The 16385-nt window shown below is 43.4% G+C and overlaps 1 protein-coding gene across 1 annotated transcript in view; it reads left to right on the top strand.

Annotated features, from left to right (window-relative positions):
- LOC143983192 (E3 SUMO-protein ligase RanBP2-like) overlaps positions 1-16385 on the top strand; it is a 183796-nt gene that overhangs the window by 44612 nt on the left and 122799 nt on the right. The window contains exons 14-15 of the mRNA XM_077482612.1: positions 8092-8229; positions 8595-8741. Of these exons, the coding sequence (XP_077338738.1) occupies positions 8092-8229; positions 8595-8741 (285 nt within the window). The remainder of the gene's footprint in view (positions 1-8091; positions 8230-8594; positions 8742-16385) is intronic.

Raw genomic sequence — 16385 nt, 5'->3', positions numbered from 1 at the left:
CTGCAGCATTCTTTTCCTATGATGCTATTTGGGAATAATGCTTTTTCAATAGTTGTTTAGTGAGTCTGTGGGGGGATTCACTGGCTGAAGAGCAAATAGAATTTGAAAATTGTTAATCTGTTCTATTTGGCAGCATGTCCTTCTTTTTTTTTTTTTTTTTCTTTCTCTTTGTTCTTGTGTATTGTAACTAAGGTTTTGGGGTTTTTTCCTTGGTATATTTCAGAAGGCGAAAGAAAACGCCAAACATGTCTCCCCTCCTAGCAAGAGGAGATGTCCATCATGTAAAAACGTACTCAGAGATTCTTGGACTAAGGTGTTATGCAGGTCCTGCATAAGCGACTTGGTCAAAGAAGCAGCTTCCACTACCCCTGCGTCTCAGCAGGGAGAGCTGCTAAGTTCTTTCAGGAAAGAATTATCAGATACTTTTGAATCTTTCCGGTCTTATTTAGACAGACGCCCAGCTGCAGGTAGTAGCTCAGCGCCCCGTTCTCACTCCCCAGCATCTGCATCCAGGGGGGGCAGTGACTCGGAGGATGAGGAACATAGTAGGTCCTCTGCTTCTGAGGAGTAGGCAGAGGAGGCAAAGGAGGCTTCTGCTTCATCATCCTCTTAAAAGCAGTGGGGTATATGGCAGATGCCTCGGCAGAATCAATTAAGATGTCAGCCAGGTCCTCAGTCCTGATAATCTCGGCCCGTAGGGCCTTATGGGTGAAGACATGGACAGGGGATACTGCCTCAAAATACCAAATTATGCGGTCTTCCGTTCGAGGGAGATTTGGTGTTCGGCCCTGACCTTGAAGCCAATCTGGACAGAAGGGCCGACAAGAAGGGCTTTCCTGTTAAAAAGAAGGTGATCTAAAAATTTTCGTGCTTTTCGAAAAACCTCAGAAACCAAAGAGACAGGATATAGAAGGCCCTGGACGCCGCAGAAGGGAAGGGGCAAGTCGGGAGTGTTATTCCGCCCCCCTACCCCGAACCCAAAGAGCCAGTGACGGTCTTCCAACTGTGGGAGCAAGGTTACAGGCCTTTTTTCCGCAGTGGAAGTCGGTGACAAACAGTCTGTTCATCCTCAAAACAATAAAAGAGGGTTACAGGCTGGAATTCGCTCATCCCCCCGCACGGTTTTATGTAACCCAGGCTCCTCGAGACCCAGAAAAATCAGTAGCCATGATCTCTATTTTGCAATAACTGATGCAGCAAAGGGTGATCATGTACGTTCCCCCCGAGGAGGTAGGGCTAGGCTGTTACTCGCACATCTTCCTTGTAAAGAAACCTTCTGGCAAATTCAGATTGATTCTGAAGATTTTAAACAAATCGATTCAGATACAAGAGATTCAAGATGGATACAATTTTCTCGGTGAAGTCTTCTGATGCCAAACTGTTTTATGGCATCCATAGACCTAAGAAGAGATGCATATCTCCATGTGCCTATGGCCATAGCTTCACAGAAATATCTGAGGTTTGCGGTCAGGACGGGAGGCTCGGTGCTACATCTCCAGTTCAGAGCTCTCCCGTTCAGTCTATCCTCATCTCCGAGGATATTTACAAAGATCGTAGCAAGGGTAGAAGGTATATCAATCGTTCCATACTTGGACGACCTTTTAATTTTTGCCAATACAAAACATCTATTGGAGAGGGACCTGGGAAGGACAGTAAGACACTTATGCCCCGTACACACGAGCGGACTTTTCAACATCCAAAGTCCGTCAGACCGAGTCCGTCAGACTATCCGATCGTGTGTGGGCTGCAACGGACTTTAGCTTCGCAAAAGTCTGACGGACTTTAGAAATGAAGCATGCTTCAAATTTTCCCGACGGAACTCCGCCGGACCCGGTCCCCTTCGAAAAATCCGCTCGTGTGTATGCTACTCCGACGGACTAAAACCGACGCTAGGGCAGCTATTGGCTACTGGCTATGAACTTCCTTATTCGAGTCGGGTCGTACGTCATCACGTTCGAATCCGTCGGAGTTTAGTGTGATCGTGTGTGGCCAAGTCCGTTCGGCCGAAAAGTCTGTCAGAACTCCGTCGGAACTCCGGCGGAACTCCTTTGGAAGTCTGTCGGACATAAGTCCTCTCGTGTGTACGGGGCATTAGAGTCTCGGATGGCTGGTAAACAGGGAGAAATCAAGCATGATTGCATCTCAGTCGATAAAGTTCCTGGGATACACCATCGACTCCAGACAGGAAAAGATTTTTCTCCCAGTAGAGAAAATAGAAAAGGTTCAGAGTGCCGTGAAGAGGACCCAGACAAACCTGTCTATTTCTATCAGGGCAGCCATGTCAGTTTTGGGCCTCCTCACAGCATCCATCCCTGCAGTGCAATGGGCACGCCTCCATGCAACGGATCTCCAACAGGCAATATTGACGAATTGGTCCTACGGGCAGTCTCTGGAGAAGCAATTCAGTATGCCCCCTCAGGTTCAGAGAAAGCTCTGGTGGTGGAGGAGTCACTCAAATCTAGACAAGGGTCTACTTTGGTGTTTTCCGGTAGACCGGAGGTTGACTACAGATGCAAGCTCCTGGGGGTGGGGTGCCCACCTGGAAGGACAGATGGCCCAGGGGAGCTGGACAGTCAGAGGCCAGGAGATCCTCCAATTGGAGGGAACTCAGGGCCATCCTGCTCGGACTATGGGCCTTCAAAGAAGTGGTTCAAGGTCTCCATATCCAGGTCTTATCTGACAACGCCACAGCTGTATCCTATATAACGAGGCGGGGGGCACAAGAAGCGGGGTGCTGCTATCCCTGGCCAGTCAGATTCTGTCATGGTCCATATCAGCAGTACACCTAAAAGGAGACCTGAATGTTGTAGCGGATTTTCTGAGCAGGGAAAAAATTCGGAAGTCAGAATGGAGTCGGAACCCCAAGGTTTTTCAAGATCTGACAGTGAGATTGGGACTGCCTCAGATAGATCTATTCGCGTCACTGAGCAACACCAAAGTGAAGGCCGCCTTCTCTTTAAACAGGCAAGATCAGGCAAGGGGACTGGATGCCCTAGCACAACCATGGAACTTCCACTTGTGCTACGCTTTCCCCCCTTTTCAGATGATCCCTTTGGTTCTGAAGAAATTGCAGGGGGAATCCACAAGTCTGATTCTAGTGGCTCCCTTTTGGCCCAAAAGGACATGGTTTGCAACCATACAGAGGATGGCGGTGGGACCCCACTGGGTTCTTCCGTTTTCAAAGGGATCTCCTAACCCAGGGACCTCTTCAGCATCCGAATATTGGGCAACTCAACCTAACTGGGTGGTTACCGAGGAGCAAATCTTAAAAAGAAAGGGGTTGTCTGATAAGCTCGTCACAACCCTCTTAGGAAGTAGAAAAGATACTACTAGGTCAATTTATTTTAAAACGTGGAAAAGTTTTAACCCCTGGTGCCTATCAAAGGAATTCCCTCCCCAGGAGATACTTTCGGTTCTTGAATTTCTCCATGAGGGCATGGAACTAGGGTTGGCAGCCAGTACCCTGAAGGCACAGGTGGCTGCTTTATCTGTTTTTTCTTGAGAGACGGTTATCTCAAGAACCGCTTATTAGATTTTTTTTTTTTAAGGCATTGGCCAGAGCTAGGCCTATACCATTTAAGTTTTTTCCAAAATGGGACTTGTCATTGGTTCTACAGGCATTGACCAGAGAACCTTTTGAACCCCCAGAAGAAGCGACTATCAGGTTTTGGTCGCTTAAGTTCTTTCAGTGGCTATTACATCTGCTAGAAGAGTAAGCGAGTTACAAGCCTTATCAATAGTGGAGCCTTTCTGCTACATATTTCCGGACCGGTTCTTTAAACTGATCTGGGTTTCCTACCAAAAGTCTCAACAGCCTTCCATAGGACGCAGGAAATAGTTCTACCTACCTTTTTTGTCCTTCAACTTCAAATGCTAAGGAGAAGTCTTTTCATAGCCTAGATGTAAGAAGGTGCCTATTACACGATCTAGAGATCACAAGTAAGTTCAGGAAGTCAAACTCTCTCTTCGTCGCAATTCTCAGGACCACGGAAGGGCTACAGTGCGTCCAAAAATACTATAGCTAGGTGGCTACGAATGGCTATTAGGGAAGCCTATAGAGCATCCGGAGTAGAGCCCCCCTCAGGGGTAGTTGCCCATTCCACTCGGGCAGTAGCAACATCCTGGGCGGAAAGAGCAGGGGCCTCTCCGAATCGGATCTGTAAGGCGGCTATGTGGACAAGCTTCTCCACCTTCACCCGCCGCTACAGGTTGGACCTGCTTTCACCTTCAGATCAATCGTTTGGCATAAAGGTTCTGCAGGCGGTGGTCCCACCCTAGATTAAGTACTCTTATCTCCAGGTGCTGTCCTGAAAGACGAAGGGAGAAAACCCTAGTTAGACTTACCGGTAACGGTATTTCTACGAGTCTTTCAGGACAGCGCCGATGACCCACCCTAGATTGTATTTGAAAAATGTGGTGTTATTGCTATGTTCTGCTTATTTAATTTCAGCATGGCTGGAGGTACTCTATGAACAACTGAGGCCATGGTGGAGGTGTCCAGTCTTTAAAGTGATCTGCAGTGTTTCCTGGGAAAGTGGGTGGAGCTGCGCTCTCTCCAGGTGCCGTCCTGAAAGACTCGTAGATATACCGTTACTGGTAAGTCTAACTAGGGTTTTTTGTACGCACCATAAAAGTTCGACGGACAAAGCACCTCCTTAAAGTGGTTGTAAACCCTTACAAACCTCTTTAACCTACAGGTAAGCCTTTCCTTTCTCCCCTTTTTAGCCAAACTCCTTGAATGTCTGGCCTGCAACCAAGCGACCATCTTGCTGATAATTGCCTTCTTGATCCCCTTCAGTTTGGATTTTGTCCTCAACACTCCACAGAAACTGCTCTCCTAAAACTAACAAACTATCTAGTAAGGGCCAAAACCTATCAACATTATTCTGTACTCCTACTCCTGGACCTCTGCTGCCTTTGATACGGTTGACCACCCCCTCCTCAAAAAAAGACAAAGAAAAACTAGAAAATGCATCTCCTGGAGAAAATGCGTGGGAATGCTGAATAGCATCAAAACTGCCCCATCATTTTCCTCTATTATAAATCAGTACATGTGTGTCTGTGCTCTCCCCTGGGCTCTTTAATCTGAGATGCTCCAGCCACCTCCCCCCACTGCTCATCGCTGTATAAGCTTTGGTAACCATGGAAACAAAACGGAAAACAAAAGCCTGAAATGATCACTAAACTTAAACAGTTTTTTCACAAAAACTGTAAATGATTTTTTTATATTTATTTTAAATGTGTTTTTTCATGGGGTGGTCATAATGCTTTCACGGATAATGGGGTGGTTAAAATTATTTGGCTGCGCCATCATAGTCCTCTGTTATAAATTAGTACATGGTATGTCTGTGATCTGCCCCGGGCTCTGTAATCCAAGATGCTCCAGCCACCTCCCCCCACTGCCCATCATGGTGTATAAGAAGCTTTGGTATCCATGGAAACAAAACAGACAACAAACGCCTGGATGCCCTAAATTTAATGAAAATTTTCTGAAATGATCACTAAACTTTTTCATCGGACACTTCTGCTGTGTTGGTTGGCCTCCTATGGTGGTGCTCAGAATCCAGGGTGTGCAGGCATGGAATATTCATGGTGTAAGATCCTTTAAACAAGAACCTTATTCAGCATAGGCATCTTATAGTAAAAAAAATCCTTTTAAAAGATGTTTAACAACTCTGGTAAAACCACCCCCCCAAAAAACAGCCTCCTGCTTTTGATAATGTCGCACCTTGATGACGAAACACATCAAGACTGAAGTCCCGATACGGCATATCCGTCACGGATGATGGCACACACGCTGGTCTGCAGACACTAATAGCTGCACAGGGATTTTATTTAATTTTTTTTTTAACATAGTTAAACCTCTTTTTAAAGGCATTTATACTATAAGATACCCATGCTGAATAAAGGAGAATTGACACTTAAAGCAGATTTCCGGGAAAAAGGCAAAAACTTTTTTTTTTTTTTTTTTTTGCTGAGATCCTACCTTTACTGAATGTCATTCATCTTTTTACCTCATTTGTTGCTCTAGAATAGCCTCTTGATTTTTAAATTAACCACTTGCGGACCGCTGACATACATTCTGGATATGGATATCGTTGGATTTTGTTATGGCAGCAGATAGCTGCCATAACCCTGGTATCCCCGTGTTTGGCCGGCTAAAAGATAAAAGCGACAGCAATCCAGTCCTCTCGCTGGCTGTGCATGGTGACGAGAGGAATATGGTCCCCACCCGTCTCCATGACATTGCAGGGTGGAAGAGTCACTTCCGCCCCTGGCCCTTAAAGGGCCGTTTTTTCCAAATTAATTTTTTATTTTTTTGAACGGCCTTCTTCTTCTTTTTTTTTTTTTTTTTTTTTTTTTTTTTTATTGCATTTCAGTGTAAATGAGATCTGAGGTCTTTGACCCCAGATCTCATATTTAAGAGGTCCTGACATGCCTTTTTTATATTACAAGGGATGTTTCTGTTCCTTGTAATAGGAATAAAAGTGACCCTTTTTAAAAAAAAAAAAAAAAAAAATGTTTCAGTGTAAAAATAAAAGGTAATTTTTTTTTAAACGCGACCAGTCCTGCCGAGCTTGCGTGCAGAAGCGAACGCATATGAGTATTTGAATAGCGCCCACATATGAAAACTGTGTTCAAACCACATGTGTGAGGTATCGCCGTGATCGGTAGAGCGAGAACAATAATTCTAGCCCTAGAACTTTACCTATGGAGATTTTTAAGGGTAAAAGTTTGTCGCCATTCCACAAGTAGGCACAATTTTGAAGCGTGACAGGTTGGGTATCAATTTACTCAGCGTAACCTTATCTTTCACAATCAAAAAAAAAATTGGGCTAACTTTACTGTTTTTTTATTTTTATTTTTATTTTTTTTATTCAAAAAAGTGCATTCTTTCCAAAAAAGTATGAGGTGTGACAGTATTCCAACAACCGCCATTTTTATTCTCTAGGGTGTTAGAAAAAAATGTATAATGTTTGGGGGTTCTAAGTAATTTTCTAGCAAAAAAAAGTTTTTAACTTGTAAACACCACATCTAAAAAAGAGGCCTGGTCCTTAAGGGGTTTAACCGTTGTTATTCCCCAGAAGTTTCCGGTTTGTAAGACCAGTGACTGCTATTCCTCCTGTCCCCCCAGCTTATCCTTCTTGACACTTCCCATTTGTAGTCCACTTCAGCAAGGAGAGACCGATGCTTAAGTCCCTAATTGTTATTGTAGTGGACAGGACTCTCAGACCCCTGGTCTGTACCACTCACGGAGGTGAAGACCTACATATAATTTGCCCAGCCACTGACAAACTGTACTGTCGCTTCCCTCCACTTCTCAGCTGACCTTCCTGCCTTTCCCCCTTGGTCACCTGTCACTGCCACTGGATACAGACTGGTATCTTCCTCTCCCCCTCAATGCTCCACTTATGCTTACGGATGTCCGATGTCCTCCCCCCCCTTTTCCTTTGCTCCCCCCAACACCGATGCTTTGTGAACTGGTTATTCCCGATTTCCTCCTCCTCTGCTCCAATACCTGTACTGATTCCCCCCCCCCCCCCCCAAACGTTGGCTTACAGTGCCTCCCAGCAATGCTGCTGGCCGACTTTCCTCCAACCGGCTTCAGCTACTGCAGGGGAGCTTCGCGCTGTTATCCTTCTCTTCATGATCCTCCTGTACCTGTTTCCGACTCACATCCACCTCCTCTATGCAGCTCCTGGCTGGCTCCTCGTACCATCTGCTGTAGCTGCTGCTGGGGCAGGAGATCGGTGTGACTTCCGGTGTTCAGGATGGAGGGGGGAGGCTGGTACACAGATCAGGTTTACCAGCCGCTTCCTGAATAACAGCGAGTAATTGGTACCTTGCAAGTGCAGCCTTGCCTGCGCAGCCCCGTCCAGCGGAGGCACACCAGTGCTCATCAGTTATTACAGCAGAGTACAGTGTATATAATGTATAATTATATGGGCCTTTGTCTGTAGTTGGGTAATAATTATTGCAGTCATTGCAGAGTAAAATAACAATGTGCAACTTTCCTGTCTGCGTAATGTTACACATTAGTGAGTGCTATAAGCTACAAATAATCATTTTTTATTTTTTTGCCTTATCCAGTTGTCTGAAGTAAGAGATCTGGAAGATGAAGCTGGTGTTGCATTTGCTAAAATGGATATGTTTGAGGGAAAGTCTGATGATGCCATACTAGCTTTGGAAGCTATTAACAGTGTGGCTTCTTACTGGAATCTTGCATCGGTATGTATGTGTATTGTCCACACAACTCCTAGCCATGTCTGAATGTAGCCATTAAAACATTCCCTGTTTTGTGTATTGCTGCAGTATTTGAGCTTTGTTTTAAAAAAAATAAACTGTCCAAACTAAAACTCAGTACTCAAGTTATCATTTTAGACTCTCTTGGTACTTGTCATCTATTATACTTTTAAATTTGTTTTGTTTTTTTAAATAATGTATGATGAGATGAAATTTGTATTTTGCTTGATCGACAATTGGCGAGACGCAGTAAACTATCTATCTAATAATGGAAGATTAGGTTTGCATTGGAAATGTAGCTTGAATTTGCTCTCATTTTGGCGTTACCTTGTTTTTATTACTTTGCAAAGGTATACCAGAGAAAAGGAGAAGATATTGAGAGTGATGCTGTGTCCTCTGAAGAGCAGGAGGAGTATCAGTATTGCATGCAGAAATGTAAAGCCTATCTTATCAAGATTCTTGATGAGGTTGCTGCAGATCCATCTCTGGTAGCAAAGGTAATTGTTTTCACTTAGAGCTTTGATTCTTTTTTTATGTATATACATGTTACATAGCTGCTTGTTGCTTTTTGCTTCACTTCATATCTGGAGAGAGAAAAGCCCTAGGTTTTGTCGTTCCATTATCGTCCTCAGTTCAGAACTGTGACTTTCTGGTATAAAGTTTTAATCCTAATATTTAGATGTGCTAAACTTTCAAGTTTTCCTGCTGTTTTGTACTTATTCCTGATGAGATCAAAGCCTTGAAATTGGCAGTAAATAAAGTTGTGAAATTGATGGGTGTGACTGCATTTTCAGATAATTAGGCTCAGGGATTTATAATACCCCAGGTACAAATGGTTACTACAGATTCTAGTTTGTGTTTTGGCCCACTTCTACATATCTTGCATCTATTGGCAATGAAATGCATTGGTCAGACTAATGAGAGGGAGCATGAGGGGCAATGTGGTCTGGCGTAGGATGCGTGTGAGGAGAGCTTTGCTTACGAACTATCCAGTCTCGTCTATTCTGCACTCGCACGCGCAGTTATTGCCCGAGGAGCTCCTTTTCTCAGCCTGCCATGTTTCCTCCTTGCAAGGCTCCTGAAGCCAGTGCCAAGCTTGAGCAATTCTGAAGGATGAAGATGATGGACCTTCCTCCCCTGACTATTAACTTCCAGTGGATGACACAGTAAAGATCCCTGGGGCAATCTCTACCTGCCAAGTGACCTTAACCACCAAGATTGACATCTTCACAATCTGCCAAAATCTCCATAAACGGCTAGATAGGATGATTGAATCCGACATCTGCATTGGGAGGATGGAGTACCCGCTGCATCCATTACAGCACTTATGAGAGCACATGCAGTAACAACTGACCAAGAAGCAAGATGACTGGCTACTCTGCTGCAATCTATGCTTTATCAGCCTCCCGGATGGAGCAGAGGTCCCCGACCCAGCTGTCATCATGGAAAATTTTCGTCTCATAGCAACATATGGCGGATCTGTCTTCTCTACCGGGCCCACTGCATAGTAGCTGGCCCACGCCAGAAGCGCCTCGTACTTCCATTTCTGAACTGCTCAATTACAAGGACCAAGATGCTATCCTCTTTCTCAGCAGGGAAAAGGGATATATATATAATTCGCCGTATGCCACCAGCCCTCCTTAGCACCATATTCCCCAGGCCATAAGCCTACCGCTACCTTTTTACTTTAAACGCTGGGACTTGTCTAGATTCTGTTCTCCCCATGCCATTGTTTAATACTCCTACTTTGCCACTGATCTGTGGATTAGAGGGAGTCTCTTTTCTACGTTCTGCCATCTTCAACTGTTCTGGCAACGATGACTTCTACCCTGTATGTCCCCTCTGACTAACTGCTCCTACATGGAACTTTCCACGAACTACCTCACTTTCTCCTTGTATTGAAGCCCAGTTCTAGCCACCATCATCAACCACCCCCACTTCTTTTTTTTTTTTTTAAATCACCATGGGCATACTCCATGACTGTTTGTTTATATCTCCCTACAGCACCCCATTCTACCACCTGTTGCACCTCGCAGCAACTAGTACCCCCCCCCCCCAGTGGTACTGAGGTTGTCAACATTTCTGAAGATATGCAAATCCAAAAAAATCGCCATGTTTGAGTGGTAACCTTTTTATTTAATTACATAGACGTTATTTCTGATATGCCTGATGAATTCATTTAGGGTGGCAGCTGTCCCTTGCCAGATCAGCAGTATATAGTCTATCTGTGGTATACCCGCAGTTCTGGCCATATGTCTCCCATATATTGCCTCATCTTCCCCATTTTATTAAGAAATATGTTGGCAACACTGGGGGCATATTTGGCCCCCATCGAGACACCCTTTGATTATAATGCTATCCACCATACCAGAAAGTTATTGGTGATAGCTAGTTTCAAACCCCAGGATAGTGTGTGTGTGTGTGTGTGTGTGTGTGTGTGTGTGTGTATGTATGTCGAATATTGGTGTAAAACTACATCTATTGTAACCAGGATGCTATTGTACTCTATGGTGACCTGTTGTAGATGGTTAACCGGTTCCTGACTGGCTCACGTCTATTTACGGGGACAGAATGGCTCCCCTGCACGAAACACTGTACCTTTCTTACGGGGTTTCCTTTAAGAGCCGCCAGAGGGCACCCGCTGCATGGTGGTGGTCCCGATGCGCGTGGCCGGCAATAGACCTACAAATCCCTGTGCTGTCAGAGGAGACGTGTCGTTTGTCCCTACTATGTAGGAACAGCTATATCTCCTCACCTACTCAGTCCAATCCCCATACAGTTAGAACACACTGAGGAAACACCTTTAACCCCTTGATCGCCCCCTAGTGTTAACTCCTTCCCTACCAGTGACATTTACACACAGGTGATCAGTAGCACCAAAAGAAAGCTCTATTTGTGGGGAGAAAGACTCATACTTTGTTTGGGTTTCCCACATTGCATGACCGTGCAATTGACCGTTAAAGTGACGCAGTGCCAAATCGTAAAAAGGCTCTGGTCAGGAATGGGGTAAAACCTTCCAAGGCTGAAGTGGTTTAATAACATCCTTGCTTTCTTTAAGATAGTTTGGACTTTTACTCACTAAAGGTTGAAGGAAAACCTCATCTACTCCCAGCCTAGAGTGAGTTTATGCTGCTCAGGATAGGCCTACCTGGTAATTTCTTGGCATTTTTCATGTACCTTTTTGGTACTTGACAAAGCATCAGCATGATTGGCACATCTGGAACCAAATACCCAGTTTCTCTTTTTTTTTTTTTTTTTTATTTAAAATGTCTCCAGCTTTATTAACTAAATCTTGTCATGCTGCTTTTAATTCTTTAGTGGCATTCTTGTTAATCTTTTTGTATGTACTCTCATCACGAATATACAAGTATATACTGCCCCCCCCCCCCGCGCAGGGCGTACCACAATGACTTTCTGCTTCGAATTACTTCCCATAGCTGTCCCCACACACAGAGCTTTCTTTTGGCGGTTTATGATCACCCCTGCGGTTTTTATTTTTTGCGCCATTAAAAAAAAAAACACATTATTTCTTTTACATTTTGCTTAATAAATATTCCCCAAAAATATATAAAAACATTTTTTCCTCAGTTTAGTAAAAAAAAAATCACAATAAGCGCAAAGGTTATAGCGTTTACAAAATGGGGGATAAATTTATAGCTTTTTTTTTTTTTTTTTTTTTTTTTTTTTTTTTTTTCTTTTTTTTTTTTCTTTTCTTTCTAGTAATGGTGGCGATCTGCAATTTTTATCGTGACTGCGACATGTCTGACACATCGGATATTTTTGACACATTTTTGGGACCATTGTCATTTATACAGCAATCGGTGCTATACAAATGCACTGATTCCTGTGTAAATGACACTGGCAGTGAAGGGGTTAACCACTAGGGAGCAGTGTAGGGTTAAGTGTGTCCTGGGGCTTGTTTCTAACTGTGGGGGGTGGGCGTGGCTACATGTGACACGTCACTGATCTCTGCTCCCAATCACATGGAGCAGAGATTAGTGACACTGTCACTATGCAGAACGGGGAGATGCTTGTTTACTTTAGCATCTCCCCCGTTTTCCTCCCCGTGAGATGATCTCGGGTATCCCTGCATAGATCGCATCCGCGGGACCCGCCTCACGGAGGTCCCGACCGGGAAGTGCGATGGCACGGCGCCAAATTTAAAGGGATGTACCTGTACGCCCATTTGCCGGTTAAAATCTTTACTTATTTTTTTATTATATATAGGAATTTCCCTTTTATATCTGCTTAAACTATCTTTTTAAATGCATCTATAAATTGAGCTGATGTTTTTAAGGTTCAGCATGGATTTGTTGCGAAGTCCACTCTGTGTGTATTTAGATGGTTGTGCTGTGGTGATGGGGTCATTTTTGGTAGCAAAATGTTTTTTAATACCTAATGTTCTGCCAAATTTTTGTAGGTCTGTATATACTACCAATTTATCAGTGGGTGCATATTTTAATCCTTGTTCTAGTACGTAAAACTTAGTCTGATAATACTGTAATACCCCCCCCCCCCCTTTCCCACTGGGGATCTCTAGTGTACTAGTGGATGTAGTTCTTTCCTCACCAAGGCCTAGAGTAGGCTGGTAGACCTCTGTAGGGGTTGGATTATTGATCTTGCACATGCTGTAAAGGTTCATACCTATTGTGAGTAGGGATGGGGGAAAAAAAAAATTTCCACAGCATTTGTGAAGGCTTCAGGGCGCCCAAGAAAGTCCAGCAAGCGCCAGGACCGTCTCCTACAGTTGAATCAGCTGCAGGTTCAGGGCACCACCAGCGCAGAGCTGCTTAGGAATGGCAGTAAGCAGGTGTGAGTGCATCTGCACGCACAGTGAGTTGTAGATGCAATCACTGCATCTGGCTTGGTGTCGAGGGCAGCAAAGAAGCCACTTCTCTCCAGGAAAAACATCAAGGACAGACTGATTCTTCAGGGACTGCTGAGAACTGGAGTAAAGTAATTTTCTCTGAATCCCCCTTCTGATTGTTTGGGGCATCCGGAAAGGACCTTGTCCAGAGAAGAAAAAGTGGGTGCCTCCATGGCTGTGTTCTTAGACAAAATTGAATAAAGAATGGGACGAAAACATCCTCCAAGAGCAGCTTCTCCCAATCATCCAAGAACAGTTTGGTGACCAATGATGCCTTTTCCAGCAAGTGATAACTAAGTTGCTTGGGGAACAAAACACAAAAATTTGGGGTTCATGGCCTGGAAACTCCCCAGACCTTAATCCTATCAAGAGGCAGGTGAACAAAAAACCCCCCACAAATTCTGACAAACTCCAAGCATTGATTATGCAAGAATGGGCTGCCATCGGTGAGAATGTGGCCCAGAAGATTGACAGCATGCCAGGTCAAATGGCAGTGATCTTTAAAAAGAAGGGTCAACACTGCAAATATTGACTGTTTGCATAAACTTGATGTAATTGCCAAAAAAAGCCTTTGACACTTTTATGAAATGCTTGTAATTATACTTCAGTTTACCATAGTGACATATGACAAAATGATCTAAAAACACTGAAGCAGCAGACTTTGTGAAAAGGCAATATTTCTGTCAGCCTCAAAACTTTTGGCCCCGATTTGTAAAATGTAGAATTGACTTTTTAGATATTGGATTGAGTGGGACTTGCCTTGCTTTGCTGTCAACTTAATGTTGCCAAACCCACAACAGTAAAATCAGTCTGTATATGCAGTAAAGCATGCTTGTTATAATCGCTGTGGAACCTAATGGGTTAATCCTGTGCATTGTGTAAAAAAAAAAAAGGCTGATTGATCATGTCTCTTCTGGTCCTATCCTTCTTTTACTGTCCCTGTTCCATCTGCTGGCTCTTGCTTTGTGCACTGGTTCAAATCATTTGTTGGAGATGGGTTATGGTGTGGGGGTTGTTTTTCAGGAGTTTGACCACTTAGTTCCATTGAAGGGAACTCTTAACCACTTCAGCCCCGGACCATTTTGCTGGTCAATGACCAGAGGACTTTTTACAATTTGGCACTGCGCTGCTTTAACTGGTAATTGCGTGGTCATGCAATGTTGTACCCAAACAAAATTTGCGTCCTTTTTTTCCCACAAATAGAGCTTTCTTTTAAAGGTAGTTGACTCTGCGACTTTATTTTTTGAGATCTAAATGTAAAAAGACCGAAAATTTTGAAAAAAATATTTTCTACTTTTTGTTAGAAAACTCAGATAAACTCAAACTCAATTTTAGTCATACATTTAGGCCAAAATGTATTCGGCCACATGTCTTTGGTAAAAAAAAAAAAAAAGTCAATAAGTGTATATTTATTGGTTTGCGCAAAAGTTGACACGTCTACAAACTAAGGTACATTTTCTGGAATTTACACAGCTTTTAATTTATGACTGCCTATCATTTTTTTTTTTTTACGAAAAGTTGTCACTAAATGAGATATTGCTCACACATGCCATGGTTATATGTGGAATTGTACCCCAAAATACATTCTACTGCTTCTCCTGAGTACGGGGATACCACATGTGGTCGACTTTTTTTGGGAGCCTAGCCGCGTACGAGGCCCGGAAAGCCAAGCACCGCCTTCAGGATTTCTCGGGGCATACATTTTTTATTTCACTCCTCACTACCTATCAGTTTTGAAGGCCATAAAATGCCAAGATGGCACAAAACCCCCACAAATGACCCCATTTTAGAAAGTAGACACCCCAAGCTATTTGCTGAGAGGCATGTTGAGTCCATGGAATATTTAATATTTTGCCACAAGTTGTGGGAATATGACACCTTTTTATTTATTTTTATTTTTTTGCACAAAGTTGTCATTAAATGATATACTCACAGGCCATGGGCATATGTGGAATTACACCCTAAAATAAATTTTGCTGCTTCTCCTGAGTACGGGGATACCACATGTGTGGGACTTTTTGGGAACCTAGCCGCTTACGGGGCCCCATAATCCAAGCACCACCTTCAGGATTTCTAAGGGCGTAAATTTTTGATTTCACGCCTCACTACCTATCACAGTTTTGAAGGCCATAAAATGCCAAGATGGCACAACCCCCCCCCCCCCCATGACCCCATTTTGAAAAGTAGACACCCCAAGCTATTTGCCGAGAGGCATGGTGAGTATTTTGCAGCTCTCATTTTGTTTTTGAAAATGAAGAACATTTTTTATTTTTTTTTTAAATTGGGGGAAAAAAAACGTTTTTTTTCTTCATTTTCAAAAACAAAATGAGAGCTGCAAAATATTCACCATGCCTCTCGGCAAATAGCTTGGGGTGTCTACTTTTCAAAATGGGGTCACTTGGGGATTTTGTGCTATCTGGGCATTCTATGGCCTCCGAAACTGTGATAGGTAGTGAGGAATGAAATCAAAAATTTACACCCTTAGCCTAAAGGTGGTGCTTGGATTTTGGGGTACCGTACACGGCTAGCCTCCCAAAAGGTCACTGTGATATCCACATACTTGGGAGAAGAAACAGAATGTATTTTGGGGTGTAATCACATAATAACCATGGCTTGTTTGCGCAATATATCATTTAAGGACAACTTTGTGCAAAGTCTTTTTCCACAACTTGTGTCAAAATATAAAATATTCCATGGACTCGACAATGCTCTCAGCAAATAGCTTGGGGTGTCTACTTTCTAAAATGGTGTAATTTGGGGGGGGGGGGGGCGGTTTGAACTGTCCTAGCATTTTATGCACAACATTTAAAAGCTTATGTCACATCACCCACTCTTCTAACCTCTTGAAGATCAAGCCCTTTCTGACACTTTTTGTTTACATGAAGATTACTTTGAACCCCCGAACATTAAGTATTTTTTTTAAAGCAATGGCCCTACAGATTAAAATGGTGGGTGTTTCATTTTTATTTTTTTTTTCAAACGCATTTTTTGGGGGGGGGGGGGGGGGGGGAACACTTTTTTTTTTTGAATTTTAATGCACTAAAAATCACTATATTGCCCAAATGTTTGTTTGATGAAATAAAAAAGATGATCTTAGGCCGAGTACATAGATACCAAACACGACATGCTTTAAAATTGCGCAGAAACATGCAGCAGCGACAAACTACATACATTTTTAAAAGCCTTTAACGGCCTTTATAGGTGACCACTTTAGATTTACGGAGGTCTACTGCTAAAACTAGCACCCTCGATCTGACCTTCGCGGTGATACCTC

The sequence above is a fragment of the Lithobates pipiens genome, unplaced genomic scaffold (assembly GCF_037356315.1).
Source record: "Lithobates pipiens isolate NorthernLeopardFrog02 unplaced genomic scaffold, aLitPip1_a1.2 Scaffold_16, whole genome shotgun sequence".
Classification (NCBI taxonomy): Eukaryota; Metazoa; Chordata; class Amphibia; order Anura; family Ranidae; genus Lithobates; species Lithobates pipiens.
Note: the sequence above shows the minus strand (reverse complement) of the source record. Positions and strands in the feature narration are given on the sequence as shown.